Source organism: Mus musculus, chromosome X (assembly GCF_000001635.26).
Source record: "Mus musculus strain C57BL/6J chromosome X, GRCm38.p6 C57BL/6J".
Lineage (NCBI taxonomy): Eukaryota > Metazoa > Chordata > Mammalia > Rodentia > Muridae > Mus > Mus musculus.
This window is the reverse complement of record NC_000086.7, coordinates 75,119,485-75,140,121: the sequence shown is the minus strand read 5'-3', so window position 1 is coordinate 75,140,121 and position 20,637 is coordinate 75,119,485. Positions and strand designations below refer to the sequence as shown.

At 39.6% G+C, this 20,637-nt stretch overlaps 1 protein-coding gene across 1 annotated transcript in view; it reads left to right on the top strand.

Moving 5' to 3' along the window:
* The first annotated feature begins 9,105 nt into the window (after positions 1-9,105).
* Positions 9,106-20,637, top strand: part of Mpp1 (membrane protein, palmitoylated) — a 21,284-nt gene continuing 9,752 nt past the window's right edge. Inside the window, exons 1-5 of the mRNA NM_008621.3 lie at positions 9,106-9,397; positions 14,242-14,385; positions 14,673-14,751; positions 16,141-16,226; positions 18,619-18,687. Of these exons, the coding sequence (NP_032647.1) occupies positions 9,296-9,397; positions 14,242-14,385; positions 14,673-14,751; positions 16,141-16,226; positions 18,619-18,687 (480 nt within the window). The 5' untranslated portion in view covers positions 9,106-9,295. The remainder of the gene's footprint in view (positions 9,398-14,241; positions 14,386-14,672; positions 14,752-16,140; positions 16,227-18,618; positions 18,688-20,637) is intronic.

Here is a 20,637-nt window from a genome sequence, read left to right as displayed (position 1 = left end):
TTATGCTAGGCTCCTGTCTGCAAGCATAACAGACTATCAGTAATAGTGTCAGGGGATTGGTTTTTGCCCATGGGTTGAGCCTCAAGTTGGGCCAATTATTGGTTGGCCATTTCCTCGGTCTCTGTTCCATCTTTGTCCTTGCATTAATTGAAGTCAGGACAAACTTTGGATCAAAAGTTTTGTAGGTTGGTTGGTGTCCTTATTCCTCCACTGGGAGTTCTGCCTGGCTACAGGAGATGGATTCTCTAGGTTCCGTAACCCCACTGTTATTAGTCTCAGCTAAGGTCACCTGTATTGACTTTTTCCCCATCCCGAGTCTCTGGCATGTCCTCAAGATGCCTCCCACCTCTCCTCCCCCTCCAGCTGCAGAATTTCCTGGCCCTCTGGCCCTCTCTCCTGTCTCTCCTCACACCTGATTCTGACATACCCTCCCCCTCTCCTATCCTATTCCCTCCCTCCTTTTGCTTTCTATAACTAATTCATTCCCCCTTCTAAGTGAGATTCAGGCATCCTAGCTTGGGCTTTCCTTCTTGTTTAACTTCTTTGGGTCTATGGGGTGTATCATGGGTATCCTGTATTTTATGGCTAATATCTACGTATTAGTGAGTATATACCATGCATGTCCTTTTGGGTTTGGGTTACCTCACTCAGAATATTTTCTAGTTCCATACTTTGCCTGCAAAATTTATGATGTCCTTGTTTTTAATAACTGAATATGACTCCATTGTGTAAGTGTACCACATTTTTGGTAGCCATTCCTCTGTTGAGGGACATCTGGATTGTTTCCAGTTTCTGGCTATTATAAATAAGGCTTCTATGAACACAGTGGAGCATGTATCCATATTACATGTTGGAGCAGCATCTGGGTATATGCCCAGGAGTGGTATTGCTGGATCTTCTGGTAAAACTATTTCCAATTTTCTGAAAAACTGTCAAATTGATTTCCGGAGTGGTTTGTACAAGTTTGCACTCCCACCAGCAATAGAGGAGTGTTCTCCCTTTCTCCACATCCTTGCCAGCATGTGCTGTTGATTTGAGGTTTTGTTTTTTTGTTTTTTGTTTTTTTTAATCTTAGCCATTCTAATTTGTGTAAGGTAGAATCTTATGGTCATTTTGACTTGCATTTCCCTGATGACTAAGGATGCTGAACATTTCTTTAAGTGCTTCTGAGCCATTTGAGATTCCTGTTGAGAATTATCTGTTTAGCTCTGTACCCCATTTTTATAATTTTTATTTATTTACAATCCAGCTGTTTTCCCCATGTACCCCATTTTTAAATTGTGTTATTTTGGATTATTGGTGTCTAGCTTCTTGAGTTATTTATATATTTTAGATATTATCCCTCTGTCAGATGTAGGGTTGGTAAAGATTTTTCCCAATCTGTAGGCTACTGTTTTGTCCTATTGACAGTCCTTTGCCTTAAAGAAGCTTTGTAGTTCTATGAGGTCCCATTTATCAGCTGTTGGCCTGAGCCATTGGTGTTCTATTCAGGAAGGAAGTTGTCTCCTGTACCAATGTGTTCAAGGCTATTTCCCACTTTCTCTTCTATGAGATTTAGTGTATCTAGTTTTACCTTGAGGGTTCCTCTCCCCCCAATATTCTCCCCAGCATTTTTTCATCAACGGTTTTCTTTATTTTTTAAGATTTGTTCTTATTTAATGTGCCTGGGTCTTTTACCTGCATGTATGTCTGTGCACCACATTTGTACAGTATCAGCAAGGGCCAGAAGGTGTCAGGATCACTGAAACTGGAGTTACAGATGGTTGTGAGCTACCATGTGGGTCCTCTGCAAAAGAAGCTTTAAGGGCCTATGATTCACCGAAGAATGATACTCCAAATTCAAGTGGTATGGAAAAGGAAGGAGTATTTTATTTTGTAGAAATCTAGCTTGTTTATCAATATGGAGACACCCAAGTTAGTTCTCAGACCCAATTTAAAGAACATTAGGGGAATTTTAGGGAGGGGTAGGTGACCTTTATCTTATTTGGTTGGCTTTATATCTAAGGACATTTTTGAACCATTGTTGGGGGTTGGGGGCTGGAAACTGGTGTTGGGGAAGCCTGGAAACTGTTGTTGGCCCATTGATCTTACCTCAGGTCAGGTGGCAGGCGGGCCAGCTTTTAATGGCTTGGCTGGCAGTGTCTGATAAGCTGTTGGAGGCTTGGAGTTGTTTTCTGTAACTAACTTGCCTGGACTTGCCTAGTTCTGGGAAACAGAAATCTAGGCCTAGTGTCTTGAAATGTCAATTTGATGCCTGCAGGGAGTTAGGCTGTCTCAGTCTTCTCAAAGCAAGTGCTAGTAACTGCTGAGTCATCTCCTCAGTCCCCTTGCCAATTTTTTTAGATTGATGCGTTCACTTATTGGTCAGTTTGAACTCCTTTTATAATCTGTATACTAATCTTTTGTAAGATATATAGATCTTGTGTGTGTCACACACACAATGATGTATATGGGAAATGTTTTTATTTAATGTGAGGATTACTTTTTCACTCTTGACGTGATTTTTAAATTTTTATTATTTAATTTTTTATTTGTTTTTTTTTTTTTTTTTTTTTTTTGAGGCAGGATTTCTCTGTGTAACCCTGGCTGTCTTGGAACTCATTCTGAGGAACAGGCTGGCCTAGAATTCAGAGATCTATCTGCCTCTGCCTGTGAGTGCTGGAATTAAAGGCATATGCCACCATGCCTGGTGATCTTTTTTCTTTTAATGAGCATTTAATGTGATAATTGTTGCTTTTGGTATTTATAAAATCCTTTTCTACAGGAAAGTCAAGAAGGAATTCTAAGATACTGTTTTTCTCAAAGTTTTATCAACTTTGAACTGAACTTCAGTACCTAAAGGCAGTTCTAGGAAACAAGAGGAGCAAATAGTTGTCATAAATTCCAAGAAGCAATAAATTCCAAGGAGCAAAAGCAGATTCTGAACAATGAATACCTTGAACTGAAGCCAGCTGACCATAAAAGCCATGGAAATGTTGAAAGACAGCTGTATGAGTACCTGTCATGTGCTCTGACTCAGCCACCTCTCTTTCTAGTACTTTTCCATTCTCACCTTTGTCCCAGGATACACATCAGCTAATTTTTGCTCAAGGAGTCACTCTGTATTTAGTTCTTCCAACTACAATAGTGTGGATTCAGTACTTGCTTCACCTCTAATTAATCTCAGCTTCTGTTACTAATATGCCTAGTACTACTCAATGAGACTGTCCTTTCCCAACTACTGGTGGAAAGCCACTTCGGCCATATTATCAAGTGTCTGAATATGTGTCTTCAGTCTCCTTTCTCTCCTGTATTATTGACTCACTTTACATGCCTAAACCACTTTCATTGCCATACACTAAGGTACTGCAATCTGGAAGGTTGGTCCTCCAACTTTGTTTCTCTACAGTACTCTGGCTATTCTACTCTATTTTTTTCCTTTCTCCTTCTCCACTCCCTCTTCTTTATTTTCTATTTTTATTTAAAATTTATTTAGATTTATTTGTTTTATGTGTTTGAGTGCTTTGCCTGAATATATGTATACATACTATGGTTTGCCTAGTACCCTTGGAAGCCAGTAGAGGGGAGGGAATCACATCCCCTGGAACAGGAGTTCTAGTTGTGAACTCACCATGTGGGGTCTGGTGAATGGACATAGGTCTTCTGAAAGAGCAGCAAATGCTCTTAACCACTCAGACATATCTCCAGGTCCTCTTCTTTTTTAAAATTTATTTTATGTGATAATTTCACCATGTATTTCAAGCTGATCTTGAACTTGTGAAAATCCTCCTTTCTCAGTCACCTGAGTGCTGGGATTCCAAAGATGTGCCACCATGGCCTAGCTACTTTGGCTATTCTTGTTTTATTACATCCTCATACATATCAAAAATAAATTTGTAAATTTCATAAACTTTCCAGGATTGCATTGAATCTATAGAAGGGATTCAAGAGATCTGACAACTTAAAGCAATGGAGTCTTCTAAATAATGGACATAAATTATTTCTTTATTCATAAATCTTCTTTAAATCTGTAGAATGTTACAGTTCTCTACATGAAGCACATGCATATAGTTTATTAATCCCTTACCACTTGTTTGTTTTAGATATCAAAATGAGGGTAAGAGTTTTTTTTTTTTAAGAGTTGTTTTAGACGTGTGTGTGTGTGTGTGTGTGTGTGTGTGTGTGTGTGTGTCTTCATAGTACAGAAAATGATGTTGATCCCCTGGGTCTGGAGTTGCAGGCACTTGTGAGCCACCCTATGTGGGTACTAGAACTGAACTCAGGTCTTCTGAAAAAGCAACAAGCATTCGTAATCTTTTTAGCCCAATAAAATGGTATGGCTTCGTTCTTTCTTTTCTTTCTTCCTTCCTTTCTTCCTTCCTTTCTTTCTTTCTTTCTTTCTTTCTTTCTTTCTTTCTTTCTTTCTTTCGTTCTTTTTCTTCCTTCCTTCCTTCCTTCCTTCCTTCCTTCCTTCCTTCCTTCCTTTCTTTCTTTCTTCCTTTCTTTCTTTCATTGATTTGTTTTGCTTTGCTTTGCTTTGTTTTGCTTTAAGATAGTGTCTCACTGTGGCTATCCCAGAACTCATAGACCAGGCTAGCCTCGAACACATAGAGATCTGCCTGCCTCAGCCTCCTAAGTGCTGGAATTAAAGGCATATGCCACTGTGCCTGGCTAAAATGGTGATATATATAATAGAAACACAAATGGGGTGCCAGCAGCCTTAATAGTAGTTTATTATTGTTTATAATTTATCTGTAGACTTTTGAGAAAGGGTCTCTCTACATGGTTCTGACTGATCTAGCACTTACTTGTAGACCAGACTGTCTTCAAACTCTCAGAGATCTGCCTGCATGAATAATATATCTCATTGCTCACATCACAGTACTGTGCTACATTCAAAGAAGCTTTCCAATTAACTTTGTGATGAAAAGGAGAGAAGAAAATAGGCATAAATCAAAAAGGTTGGTAGGACAGAAGTGTCCAATGTCATCTTCTTATAAAAGAGGCCCAGGGAGCTTGTGTCTGTTCTTCCAGCATATGAGGAATCAAAGAAATCCTGTGTGGAAAGAACCCTCATCAGATACCAGATCTGCTAGCACCTTGATCATGGACTTTCCATCTTCTATAACTATGGAAAATAAATTTATGTCATTTACAAGCTATTTGCTTATAATATTTTGTTGCAACATCCTGAATAGATGAAGGTAAGTTTTATAGTAGTGATTGTGTTCATTTTAAATGGGTGAATTTTGTAGTATGTAACTATCATCTGTTTTAAAACATATACTTCTTTCATAAAAACAATGCATTTCTTAAATTAAATTGTATTCTACATTATCAGTGTGGTTGAATATCTGGATTGAATGCCCCCCGTAGGCTCATATATGTGAGTGCTTGGTCATCAGGAAGTGGCACTATTGAGATTAGGAGGTATAACCTTGTTGGTAGGGTGAGTAGGTACAGCCTCATTGGAGGTAGTATGTCACTGGAAATGGGCTTTGAGGTTTAAAATTCCAAGTCAGGCTCAGTGGCTTGCTTTCTTCCTGCTGCCTGTGGATCTGAATGTAGAGCTCTCAGTTCCTTCTCCAGCACCCTGTTTACCTGCATGTCTCCATGCTCGCAATCATGATGACAATGGACTAAACCTCTGAAATTTTAAACCAGCTCCAATTAAATGCTTTCTTTTATAAGAGTTGCCACCATGGTCATGGTGTTTGTTTAAGTCAGTAGAACAGTGAGTGACCAAGACAATATCTTTCCAACAAAAATTGTATGCATTCTCATGTTCTCCAGAAGTCAATATTGCTAATTTTTATTTGGGAGTACAACAGCAATTCATTATAATCTTAATTTGCATTTAGTCCTATCTTCATATGTATATTGGCTGTCTTAGTCACTGTTCTGTTTCTATGAAGAGACACCATGACCAAGGCAACTTTTTTTTTTTTTTTTTTTTTTTGGTTTTTCGAGACAGGGTTTCTCTGTATAGCCCTGGCTGTCTGGTTGTGAGCCAGCATGTGGTTGCTGGGATTTGAACTCAGAACCTTCCAAAGAGCAGTCAGTGCTCTTAATCGCTGAGCCATCTCGCCAGCCCTATAGGGGCCATTCTTATTTAAACCACCATTAACTCTTTGTGTTTCCTCCATTGTGATATATTTATTCATGTCTTTTGACCAGTTCTTTATTGGATTGTGTTTTTCTTGTTAATTTGTAGTCCTTTTGTTGCCATGAAGTGTCTACCTCCATTACTTCTAAGATATCAATGCCAAACCAAAGTTGTAGTCTATGGAAGTTCTCCTGGAAAACCAATGAGTTTATTGAGCTTACTTACAGAGCATTGGTGACAGGTCACTGATTAAAGCAAAGCAGTTCCTCTGGAAAGCCTTTATCCCAACATGGATGATGGCTTCCCTGTAGCCACACAGATGGAGTTTCATTATGTTAACCTTCCTCAGTCTATACACTCTAGTCCCTCCCAAGACCCAGAACAATTAGAACAAAATTAGTTACAACTGATTGACAGGAATGGCTGAATAGGCAAGTGAGAGTCCTGTAGCCTCCCACATACCCTCCTTCTATAAGAGTAGGTTAACAGTCAACAAACCCAAATATGATGATCTTTTGCTAGCAGATACAGATGAATTAATGAAGATGGTGGCTGTTTGGCTAAGAGGATAGAGCTAAACAATGTCTTTATACATTCATAATAGAAACATTTCTTGCTTTTATATATTGAAATGTCATTATATTTATTGTTTTGGGTTTTTTGTTGTTGTTGTTGTTGTTGTTGTTGTTGTTGTTGTTCTTGTTCTTGTTCTTGTTTTTCGAGACAGGGTTCCTCTGTATAGCTCTGGCTGTCCTGGAACTCACTTTGTAGCCAGGCTGGCCTAGAACTCAGAAATCCGCCTGCCTCTGCCTCCCAAGTGCTGGGATTAAAGGAGTGTGCCACCACGCCAAGCTTATTGGTTTTTGTGTGTGTGTGTGTGTGTGTGTGTCTACATGTGTATGTGAAGGATACTTAGAAAGTTGTATACACTCACGTATGTATAGATTCACAAACCCCATGCATATATAGAAATGGGAGGATGACCTTATGTGTTTTTCTCTATCACTCTTCACCCTATTTTCCTTAATATAGGGTCTCTCACTGACTCTGGAGCTATGCTGGCAGCCAACAGATTCTCTTATTTCTCTTCATAGCTCTGGGGTTACGAGCATGTTTGGCCATGACCAGCTTTTTAAGTGGTTGCTGGGAATTTAAATTCAGGTCTTCATGCTTGAACAGTAAGTTATCCTAACCAGTGAGTCAGCTTCCCATTCTCTCATAGTTTGGGGATTGTTTGTTTCTGAGAAAGTGTTTGGTATAGCTCAAGTTGGATTCAAATTCACCTTGTAGCAGAAGCTGAGTTTAAACTCAAGATTCTCCAGTATCTACCACCCAAGCACTGAGATTACAGGTATGTGCCACTATGTCTAGTTCTCTTTTGTTTTAAAAAAGTTCTTTTTCTTCCCAACAACTGGAGCAGGTGCTATCCCAAAAGCTGTTGCCTGTAGGTGGGGTATACTCTTCTAGCTGGGCTGCCTTATCTGGCCTCAGTGGAAGAGGATGCACCTAGCCTCACAGAGACTTAATGTATCAGGGTGGGGGAATACTCAGGAACCCCCACCTACTCAGAGGAGAAGGGGGGATGGGAGAAAGAATGGTAGGAGGAGGTGACTGGGAGGAGACAGTGAGCAGGATACAAAGTGAATAAATACAATAATATATATGATAAAAAGAATAAAAAGACTTGATTATGTGTCATGTTATAAAAATATATAATTACATTTTCCTTAAAAATATATACTCTCCAACATCCATATATTTAAGTGGAATAAAATATTCTGATTTTTTAAAGTTCTTTTTCTTATTTACTTATTATTAGTTTTGTTTTGAGACAAGGTCTTATGTATTCTAGGTTGCCCTCAAACTTACTGAGTGACTGAGAATGACTTTGAACTTCTGATCCTATTAACTCCACCTCCAAAATGCTAAGATTATAGGCACGCACTATCATGAATAGTGTGTGCATTACTGAGAGTTGAACCCAGGGATTTTGCATGCTAGCTAAGCAGTCCGCCAACTGAGGTTCATCTTCATTGTGTATCACATAAACCAAGGTTCCAATTTCATCCTTTCCAGTTCCACTGTCAGTTAATGAAAGGCCTTATTTACTCACCTAGCTGTTTTTATTATTGAGTACCTTTGTATATGGGCACAGAGGTGTTACATAGTTGATTATTCTGTAACATTGCTCAGTGTATTCTCTTCCTCTGTACCAAGATCTCCTCCTTTGCCCTTCTCTCCTCCCCTTTTCTCTTCTCTTCTCTTTTCTTCTCCTCTCTCTCCACCTAAAAGTAATTCTTCTAGGGACGGGGGAGAGTGTAAGCTATCAATCATACAAGCTCTGAATTTTAGGACAGGATTCCCAAGGAGCCTTTAAACCCAGTAAACATTCATTTTGTTTAGAAAGTCTTTCATTAGTCTCCAGACCATTTGGAAGTTTAGGGCGTTTACTCCAATTCTTGAAGATTATTTGTTCCATTTGCTTCTGTTGATTCCTAGAAATTGTGTGGCATTAACAACAGGAGATCTGGCCTAAGGTAAATAAAACCAGTTTGCTCTTGAGGGCAGTCCCATCTTTCCTCGCTGAATAGCATATACCAATGTAAATGATGGTACCAGCAGCACACTTTTACAAGTCTAAACCTGGAAAGGTGCATTGGCCTTGGGACCAATTTAAGAGCCCCTACATTCTTCAGGGTAGCTGGTTGATTCCTGATGTCAGGAGCAATCTGGATGTAAAGTTCACTCAGCTAGTTGCAACTCGTGGTTGGTAAAAGAGCTGCAGTTGCAGTAGTTGGACATTTTGGGATCCGCTTCGGTAGTTCACAGGTCGTGCGAGTAAGAGAGAGAATGGAAGCTCCTGTCTCGGAATTTTATCTTTTCAGGGATGCTGGCTGCGCATCTCGACAGGGCCCGCAGAGGCGTGGTTAGAGCGGAGCTTTCAAGCAACGCTAAACTGCGCCTTCTCCAATCGCTAAGCACAAGGAAGGCCAAGGCGTGGGTGGGCTTAGGGGCGGGCCAGGGTGGAGAGTAGGCGGAGCGTGGGTACTGCTCTGCTTGGCCCTCCTGGCTCTCAGCGCAGCTCTTGATCCCTGCCTCCTCCGCCGCCTTAGTCTAGCTCGTCTCTGAACAGGCCGCAGTTCCCCGATTTGCGATTCCTGGGCTCAAAGCTCTGCGGCTACTGCGTCTGGTTGTCTCTGCTCCTGAGAGATGACGCTCAAGTCGAGCGAAGGCGAGGGAGGGAACAGCATGCGCACCGCACTTTCGGACCTCTACCTGGAGCACTTACTACAGAAGCGTAACCGACCTGAGGTTAGCGGGACCCCTGGGGTCCTCTGGGTTCGGGTTGGGTCTAGGATCCAGGCCTTTCCATCTGCTGCTGGATTTTTCCTATCCATGGCCTTGTTCCCAAGCGCTCTGTCCCCGGATGGCCAGATCTTGGGTGTCTTGCCCCCAGGGTGGAGGCCTTAGCACTGGGCCCGATTCCTGCTGAGATCTGGGTGTGGTGGATAGTTGCCTGGAGCAGCCCTCCTAGGTGAAAATCCCGAGAGGCAGGCCAGGACTAAATGAATACTTAAGGTCAAAGAAAACTTGCTCATGGATGGAAGTCTACTAACAGACTTGAAGAAGGAAAATAAGACTTTAAGGAACACATCCAATAGTAGATCTGCCTGGCTGTTATTGAGCGTTTGTGTTGTTTCACAGACATGGTTGTGAAAACCAACTTCGTGCTCTAAAAAGCTCACACATTTCCCTCTGCATTTCATTTCAGGGGGTCTCCTTGTGCTATGCTGTAAACTAAGGTAGCATTCATATTCCAGTGTTAGACAGTAAATAGTTATTAATCTAATATGTCAGGCCTCCAGAGGTGGTTGTGATTAGATTCTATGTAACATGTCTCCCCCTCCCCATTCACCTACGGACCCTGCTCCCTCTGCTCCCCAGTCCCTTCTCCTGGGAGATTTATGATGCTGCTTGTGATACAGCGAAGATGGCTTTGTGATAGGAAGGTACAGCTATTAAACAACATACATTACTTACACAAAATGTTCAAAGATGATACTAGATGAAACTGAGGAAATAAATCCAAAAACCTTTACAGGAATGGTAGCTATTATGTGTTTTGATCACTTTTTTTTTTTTGATAAAGGGAAAAAAAGAAAAAGTGAAGAATTAATACGAGAAAAAAATCCATATTATGACAGTTGTATTCTGGTTCCTCAATTCTGGAGCTCTGTTTCCTTTTCCCTATCTCTGGTGTCATTTCCCCTCCCCAAGCTAGTTTTGGAAGTATGGTTATTTAATCTTGCCTTTCTATGCTCCACACCCAAAGTCCTCTTTTAGTAACACTGACAGAGCAACTCACTGCTTAGGGGAAGAAACTGTGCACCAATTAAATGTCAGCAAATTTTATCTCTCTTGCTGGCAAGTAGGAGGACATTTTGCTTTTTTTGTTTATCTGTTTGTTTCTTGCTTTGAGACGCTGTCTCACACTAGCTCAGGTTACCTTGTAGCTTACTCAGTTGCCCCAACTGGCCTTGAATTCCTTGCAATTCTCCTGCCTCAGCCTCCTGAGTTTATAGGCACTATATGGGCTAACATGTCAGACTTCAGGACATTTTTAGTGTCACAACTAGATGGATTTATTTTTTACAGCAAGAAATTATCAGACCTCCCTCCAAAGTGTCATGACTGCTGAAGGAAACATCTATTCCTGATGTTCTAGTTCAGTGTCTTATTTAAGGTGAGCAAATAAAGTGCAAAGAACAAAACTTAATGTGATAAAAATTCTAATCTACTTAAGCCACTGTGGCCACAATAAAACCAAATTCCTATCTGTAAGGTATCTAGGTCTTTCTGGTTTTGAAAAATAAAATCATAGATATCCTAGAAGTGAAGGACAGAATATGAAGAAGACTAACAGACTATACTAGGTACTGAGAAAACTGGGGCAAAGACTAAATAATTTGAAAATAGTACTTTTTGTTTTTTTAGTTTAAATTCTCTGAAAACACAGACCTTGAATGGAAATATCCTCTTCAAATGATACAGCCAAACCTAAGAAGGAGTCTTTTTCTCTGGTAGAATGATAATCAGGAGCAGACTCACTGACCATGCTCCCTACTGATTCAACCAAGACTTGTTTTCTGCTATTGTACATGGCATTGAACCTTGGTGTCTCTGCACAGGCTGTCCTGTTTGCCCTTTAACTCCTAGATTCTACAAAGTGCAGGCTTCAGCAATGCTGGCCACTCCACAGTGCTTCACCCCCTACACCTCCTTCAGAGGAAACATCTGCAGCACAGTTCAAAGGGCAGAGACAGTTTCTCAAAGGAAGTTGAAATAAAAAAATAGATTGAAAAAATTGGCAGGGGTGGGGGCAGGGGTAGTGGGGGTGAATAGAGCAGGGGCAACTATAGTTGACTTTCTCATTTAAACCAATTGGCTTCAGAACAAAATGACAGTGAACTACTGAGCACAGGAATGAACAAACATTTGTTCAGCCTACTGTTAGGCTCATTGCCAACTGCTTCCACATGGTGAACTTAGAATGCCTAGTCCAAGGAAATGAATGACTCTAAATACAGAAGAGCTGGGAGTTCCTTACTATCACCTGCCAGCCTTGTGTAGCCCCTGACTGAATCACAAGTACCCACTCTTCACATGCACATCTGTTTCACTTTGTGAGTGGGAAAAAGTACAACAAAAAAGTTAGAAAAGTCATGAGAAAACCAACAATTCCCCAGGGAAGTATAGAGATTAGAACTATTTAACTATAAATGATAAGAACTGGAGAGACAGGAGGGCTCAAGAATCAGAATTTTTCTGGCAGGTATTGTCTTAAAATCATATATTAACTAGAGCTTTATTTGCCAGGCACTAAATACATCTCTCAATCCAAAGGCCACATGGTTAAAGGTCTTTGGCTGATGTGCTTTATCTGTATAGTACACTCTGGATGCACACACAGGCTTCTAACAACTGAAACTCAAGCAGCTCCATTTTTCATTTTTTCTGAATAGAAAGTAATCATTGTGACATAAAAATGAAGGGATATATGAGGATTTGAATGCTGAGCATTTTCTTGAGTGGCTTCTTTTGGTATTGTTGGTATGTCAGCACTCCCAATAGAGAGCTGTACAGCAACATAGTAACCATAGCTCACATTTACCCAGTGCTTCTAAGTTATGTTAAGCTCACAACCCAGTAAAGTCCTTAAGTTACCATCCTCATTTTTACAATTGAAAAAACACAAATGCAAGAAGGTCAAGAATCCAAAGTTACCAGCCATTAGTAAAAGAGCCAGGAATCTATCCTAGACTGGGTTTTTCTCGTAAGAAGTGTGTCCCACTGGGCAGTGGTGGCACATGCCTTTAATCCTAGCACTTGGGAGGCAGAGGCAGGTAGGTTTCTGAGTTCAAGGACAGCTTGGTCTACAGAGTGAGTTTCAGGACAGCCAGGGCTACACAGAGAAACCCTGTCTCACCCCCTCCCCCAAAAAAGTGTCCCAAGTTTTTAAGTTCTGTTTAATATTTTTTTTGCTAAATTATTTTCTTAAGGTATTTAAACACATAGTGCACAATTTGGAAGATATGGTGAGTAAAATTAGCCCGTGAAGGCAATTTCCTTTTCACTCTGTCTTGTAGCCAACCAATTTCCCCCTTCCTAGAAACCACCACTGTTCCTTCCAGACATTATTTGTGTGTAGGTAAACGTGAATATATTCATTTTTTCACTATTTATGGTGAAACTAGCATAATTGTCTTCAAGTTGTTTTATTTTCCACATGAACAGATGGTTTCAAAATTACCTCAGAGCTTCCTTCTCATGGCTACATGGTGTCTTCCCATGCAGTGACTGTAGTGTCATTGAATTGTTTGTTGTGTGAAGTTCTGTGTTGCTAGGTATTCTAAGTTAATTTTCAAATTACAACCCCTTTTCAACATTTTTGTTACAACATAAAGATCATGTGATGGTCATATGAGTTTTGGGACATTTTAGCTGCTAAACAAGACAATTTCTCAACACTTCCTCATGTGGAAGTTACACAGTAAGTGACACTATGCCAGTCCTCATTGTTTTTTCAGTTAGAAAGGAAGCAGTAAATTTAGAGACCTTTGTGGAAAGCACACCTATGTTATAAGACATACTTCTCTCCTTAGGTTTCTAGGCCAGATCTCCTTGTCTGTCATCTTCCCACCCTTCTGTGCCGGGGCGGGGGGGGGGGGGATGATGATTCCTACTCAAGACTCTTCTTTCCTCCAGAAAAATGAATTGGCAAGATATATTTTTCACAGCTCTTCCTAGTGTCTCTGTGTGTGGATAGTAAAAAAGCTGCTCTCCATTTTCAGTTTATACCCAAATACCAAGCTCACACTAGTTTTTCCTCCTCTGGCTTGCTGTGTAGGTTTTGATTTATTATTTTATGCACAAACATTTGTGAATAATAAAGGCAAGATGTCTTCATATTATCCTCAAATAATCCAAACTTTAAGTTTTTATTTTATTATTTAGTTTATGTATATGAGTACACTGTTATCTGTACAGATGGTTGTGAGCCATCATGTAGTTGCTGAGAATTGAACTCAGAACCTCTGCTCTCTGTGGACTCAAGATTTATTTATTATTATATATGTAAGTACACTGTAGCTGTCTTCAGACACACCAGAAGAGGGCGTCAGATCTCATTACAGATGGTTGTGAGCCACCATGTGGTTGCTGGGATTTGAACTCAGGACCTTCAGAAGAGCAGTCAGTGCTCTTAACCGCTGTGCCATCTCTCCAACCTCCAAACTTTTAAGTTACAGACAGTTGTGAGCTGCCATGTGAGTGCTGAAAATTGAACCCAAGTTCTCTCAAAGAATAGCCAATGATGTTAATGAGCTATCTCTTAATCCTTCAGAATATTTTTTAATGAAAATCATTCCTTTATCTGCAATGACCTTGTAAAATGTGTGTATTAAATTGAATAAGGAATGTTTACAAACAGCTTCACATGGATTCTAATGAGAGTAGATGTCAACCTTATAAAATAACTATTTTTTTATATTCTATTTTTTATATTCTAGAAGCTTTTTGGGTTCTAATTACAGATTGTTGATTAACTATGGAGTTTTACTGTGTATTTTATCCATTAATCTGTTTTAACTTGACAGACTTCATTGAACCAGTCAAATGTTACTACTGAGGACATGTACACCAATGGGTCCCCTGCTCCAGGTAGCCCTGCCCATGCCAAAGGTCAGGAGGCTCGGAGAGTTCGTCTCATACAATTTGAGAAGATCACAGAAGAGCCCATGGTAATCTCTTGTCCTATTGTCCCTTATCACTTATACTCTACTGATAAAGTCATTAGGCCGTAAGAGTATATGCCAAAGGCCACTCCTGGAATTGTACAGACTTACTGCTGTGTCTCTTTGTCCCCATTTCAAGCACCTTTCAGAGCAAGCTTCCTGCTTTTTCTACTTGAGACCTGCCCATGATACAGATGGAAATGGTTTTCCCTGCAAAATTTCCTTAAGATGCTTTAAAGATGTCCTCAGCAAGGGCTTAAAACAAAGTTTCCTTTTCATTGCCTTTATTCCAGGGGATCACTTTGAAGCTGAATGAAAAACAGTCGTGTACCGTGGCCAGAATTCTCCATGGCGGCATGATTCATAGACAAGGTACTCTGGCAGGGAGGAGGGGTCCTAAGTCTAATTTTACCCTGGGATAATTATTTACTCTCTGTTCAGTTGTTTGGGACAAGGAGCTTATAGTCCTACAAACTGATAGCATTTTCATGAGAGTGACAAGAGATTCCTTGGCTTAAAAATTAACTCTTTAAACCAGGCATGGAGGTGCCTGCCCTAATCCCAACCCTCAGGAACCAGAGGCAGGCAGATCTCTGAGTTCGAGGCCAGCTTAGCCTACAAAGTGAGTTCCAGGACAGCCAGGGCTACACGGAGAAACTCTGTCTCGAAAACTAAACCAACCAAACAAAACCACCTGACTCTAGAAAATTGCATGGTAAGATTTTAGTATGAATTCTGAACTCCCCCACCCCCACCCCAATCCCCTGAGATAGGATTTCTTTGTTGAGACTAGGCTGGCCTCAAACTCAAAGAGATATGCCTGTCTCTGCCTCCTAAGTGCCAGGATTAAAGTCATGCACCACCACTGCCCAGCTCCTCTGCACCTTCTCATATAAACTTTCCTTTTTACTTAATAAGTGAATCATTATTACATGTACCCATTACATAATACTGATATGTAACAGTAAAGAAAGCCATATCTCTACCCTCCTGAAGCTAACAGCTTGAATGAGGAAACCAAATTTAAGTAGGTATAATTAATTATTGTATTTCTCTAATGTCAGAGTGCTAACAATTTTCAGATATATCATTTACTAAAATATAATTTAGGGAGCAATGAGAGAACAGAATAATAAATTAAAATTTAACATTTTCAGCAGCTGGTAATAATCTAAATGGTATTAGAAACTAGAAACTATTCCCAATGTTGGCTATGGCTACTCCAGTGAGTGTCCTTCCTCATTATGTCCTACCCTTTTATGTTTAACTATGTTTTTTATTCATCCAAGGTGACATGAATTTGGTAACCATCCTTCACATAGAATTTTAACATTGACTAACCATCTAAGAACATGTGTTTAACAAAGAAACATTGATCTCACTGAATAATTGGGAGTACTGAGATCTTTTTCCCTGACTTGGTTATTCTTTTTAATGTGTATATGTGTGTCCAAGTCTCCTGGGGTTGGCAGCTATTCTAATTCCAGGAATTCAAGGATGAGATGCTTTTACGCAGACAGCTCTTGGATGACTGAAATAAAAAAGGATGAGGCAGTATTGAACTGTGCTAGATAGATTCAGAACCAAATTTGTTTTTATCTCTCCTGGTTGAATACTTCTACTATTTGAATTTTATCTATTTTATAAAATGCCTTAAATTCTATTTTTGATTATGTGGTATTCTTGAGCTATACTAACAGCTCTTGTTTGACTTTTTATTATTTTATGCATTGAGTCTTTTGTTTGTTTGTTTAATGACAGGCTCCCTTCATGTTGGGGATGAGATCCTAGAAATCAATGGCACAAATGTGACTAATCACTCAGTAGATCAGTTGCAGAAGGCAATGGTGGGTATTCTCTGCACCAGACAAATACTATCTTCTATGTTCATGAAAGGTATATGGGAACTGGTGCCACTGTATCTCATTTCTCTGCAAAAGCATGGTTATCTTATTGAGAGGGTGTTTATCACTTCTGATCCTCTGATATTCTGTCTAAGAAATATTATTTCTCTGCTTTCATTTACTAAAACTGCAAAGCAGGGCTAGTAACTTGAGAGCATCAATCTCATAAAAAAAAAACAAGACTATTGCCCTGGGTATCTGGAGATTGTGGTGTATATTGGTATTTCTGAATCCTTGCTTTACTTTATTCTTGCTGTATGGCTTTGAGCAGGTGGATTCGTTTCTCTCAGTCTGTAGTCTCAGAATCCACTATGTGGATTCTGCTTGGTGTTTATGCTGCCTTTCTGTTTGCCCCTCCTGATACTTTGCCATCTTTCTTAACTTTGTCTTACATGTCAGTAGGTTGATTTTAGTTTCTAGATCACTTGGGCTTCAGTAGATTCAGCAAGCAGTTATTAAAGGTATTTATGTGCTTGCTCTCTTACCTGACGAATCTGCTCCTGTAGGTACCAATTTCACACAGGTGTGGACATCCTCGAAAGATCCAACAAGGGAGAGAATTCTTCCTGAGGATATGTATACCTGTGTGAATAATGTCCTTCATGAAACTTTTCAAACTCCCTTTTTGAATGTGCTACCTAATTATTACTGGGCTGCCCAGTAATATCATAGTACCGGGAGTGATGTCAGAAATTTGGCCCTTAAAGTGGGCCTCTGACATTGAACTACTTGCAAATGAGCATAAGCTAAAAAGATAGTACATCAGAAAAGAGCTAATAATTCTGGGGAAATCTAAATTTCATTTTAAAAACAAAACCAAATAGAAAACTGGGCAAAAGAAACAAAAAAACTACTGACCAACCTTTTAAAAATCTGCTCAATTACTACTGCACAATCCATCATAGCCAAGCTATGGAGTCCAATAAACTAAAAATATGTGGTATATACACACTATGAAATGCTGTCCTGTCTTATACAAAAAGGAAATCCCATTATTTGATACAACATAGGTGCACCAGGAGGACATTATATAAATAAGCCACACCCAGAAAGATAGTCATCACGTAAACTCTTATATACGTAGAATCAAGAAAGGCAAACCTGTAGAAGTAGAGAGTGGAATGGTGCTGATCAGGGGCTGGGAATGGGTGGGGATCATGGAACTATAAATAATACAACAAACCATTTATTTATTTATTTATTTATTTATTTATTTTTGGTTTTTCGAGACAGAGTTTCTCTGTGTAGCCCTGGCTGTCCTGGAACTCACTTTGTAGACCAGGCTGGCCTCGAACTCAGAAATCCGCCTGCCTCTGCCTCCCGAGTGCTGGGATTAAAGGCGTGTGCCACCACGCCCGGCACCGGATTATATTCTTTTTTTTTCAGTTTGTCTTTTTTAAATATTTTTTATTAGGTATTTTCCTCATTTACATTTCCAATGCTATCCCAAAAGTCCCCCATACCTTCCCCCCCACCCCCCTACCCACCCACTCCCACTTTTTGGCCCTGGCGTTACCCTGTACTGGGGCATATAAAGTTTGCCTATAAATGGGCCTCTCTTTCCAGTGATGGCCTACTAGGCCATCTTTTGATACATATGCAGCTAGAGTCAAGAGCTCCGGGGTACTGGTTAGTTCATAATGTTGTTCCACCTATAGGGTTGCAGATCCCTTTAGCTCCTTGGGTACTTTCTCTAGCTCCTCCATTGGGAGCCCTGTGATCCGGATTATATTCTTGAAAAGTCCTAAGCGAATATATGTTGAGTATTGTCACAACAAAAATAAGTTGTGAAGTAATGCATATGTTAGTCATATGATATATACATAATTTGAAAACATTTGTATGTGATATTATGCATATTTTATTATTTAAATTGTAAGAAAAAAAGAGAGGATGATCAGCTGTAATTATGGTAACTAAATTACAAAATAAATCGTTAAGCTGAATGCAATATAGCTCATGCCTATAATAAAAGCTCTTAGGAGGCCAATAACAAGTTAAACTTGTATCTACTTCCAGTTGCGATGGGACTTGGAAGCCTGAGGCAGAAATGATCATAGGTTAAGGCCAGCCTCAGCTATATAGAAAAACCAAAAACCAAAAGAAACATGTGACTGTAAATATTTGCAATGTTTTATTGCATTATTATTTTTGTGTCTTCAGTTATGCTGGTGTGGGAAGTACATGACAATCTCATGGTTCAAGAGGTAATATCTGACCAAATCTTAAACTATAAAAATGGTTCTGTCGTGAAAACCCTGACTTTATAAAACCCTATTCCTCCACCCCCCGTAAGTTTTTGCTACAGTTTCATTTTTCTTTTCTTTTTTAATAGAAGGAAACCAAAGGAATGATCTCATTAAAAGTCATTGCTAATCAGCAGAGTCGCCTTCCTGCGCTACAGGTATAGAGTGCCATTTTCTCTTTTGTGCTGTTTGGTGGTCTTTGAGATTTTATTTAAAATTACATGATTCTATAACTATACATTTTGAATCTCTCACAGGTGTTTAGTTGCTTGGCTTGGGATCCTATTATCCTATTGTCCACTCTGTCATCTCCTTTATTTTCTCTCTATTTTTCTTGTGTCTGTGTGTGCTTGTTGTGCTTGTTCATGTGTGTTCAAGTGCATTTGTGTAGAGGGCAGAGGACAACCTTGGGTGTCATCCATCTTTATGTGTTTGTTGGGGTGTTCTTGTGTAAATGTGTGTGCGCATGTGCACATGTATGTATATGAGTGTGGAGGCCAGAGGTTTATATTAACCTCACCTTACCTTTATTTATTTATTTATTTATTTATTTTTGAGAGGTGTCTCTCAAGGAACCTGAAATTCATTGATTGGGCTAGAATGGTTGGCCAATGAGCTTCAGGGATTCACCTATTTCTTCTCCCTGACCCTCTTCTCCAGTACTGGAATTTCAGGCAACACATTGTGCCCAGTTTTTTTTAGATTTAACTGGGGTCTGAACTCAGGTTCTCATGGTTGTGTGGTAGATACTTTATCAACTGAGCTACCTCTCTCAGTCCCCATTTTTTTTTTTTTGGAGACAAAGTTCCACCTCACCCACCCTAGCCTGGATCTTACCCATTAGGTTAGTTTGGTTAGCTAATGAGCCTCAGGAATCCTTCTGTCTCTCTCCTTCCCAGCTCTGAACCACTTGACTCAGCTTTTTAATGTGAATTCTGAGGGTCAAACTCAATTGCAAAGTACATATAAGGCAAGTATTTTACTAACTCAATTGAAGAGTCTCCTCAGCCCTTTCTTCCTTTTTCTTTGAGGAAGAAGACAATGTTGGAAGTGTTAGGAACAAGTTATCAGTAGCAGAGGAATAGATGGGACAGGACCTTGGCAAATGAATGTGCAAAAAAGGTTAAAATACCAAACCTTGGGCTGGAGAGATGCTTCAGGTTAAGAGAATTTGCTGCTCTTTCAGAGGACATGAATTTGATTGACAGTACCCACATCAGGTACTTCACAGTGGTCTATAACACTAGATCTAGGGAATCTGTTGCCTTCTTCTGGCCTCCACAGGCAACTGAGCACATGTGAGTAAAAAAAGAAATGAAAATAAATACTCATATCAAACCTGAAATTTCTATTATTACCTCCAGTGTGAAATAGTCTAGTCTTAACCTTTTAAATTGAGTTTTTGCTGTTTGTGTTCATACATATAACAAAATGAATAGACCACACGTATAAAACTGGTTACATTCATGAACTGAACAGCACCCAATTCAAAAGGCAGAATATGTCCAGCATCTATTACTTCTTATCTCATTTCTTCCAGGCTCACCACCACCCTGACAAGAGAAAAGAGTTTTGCCCCATTTTGAAGTTTATATAAATTGAACTATATAGTAGGAATTTTACCAACTCAACTGAGCAGTCTCCTCGGCCCTTTATTCCTTTTTCTTTTTCATTGCATTCAGTACTATATTTAAATGAGTCATCCATGTTACTTATTGCAATAGGTGAAGTTTCTCTGATTCATCGTATAAATGTGCTGTGATTATGGCCAGTTTTTTGTTTTTGTTTGGTTTGGTTTTTTGCTTATAGGAAGTGCCATGAACTCCTTGGATGTATGTTTTTTGGTTTTTCAAGGCAGGGTTTCTCTGTGTAGCCTTGGCTGTCCTCCTGGAACTCACTCTGTAGACCAGGCTGGTCTATAAAGTGAGTTCCAGGACAGCCAGGGCTATACAGAGAAACCCTATTCTCGAAAAAGCCAAACAAACAAACAAAAAATGAATGAACATCCTGTTCATACTATATGTATCATCACTTTTATCATGTCATATATGTAGGCATATTCTGTGTAGTTGGTCTATTTATTTACCCTTGAGTTAAATCTCCATATC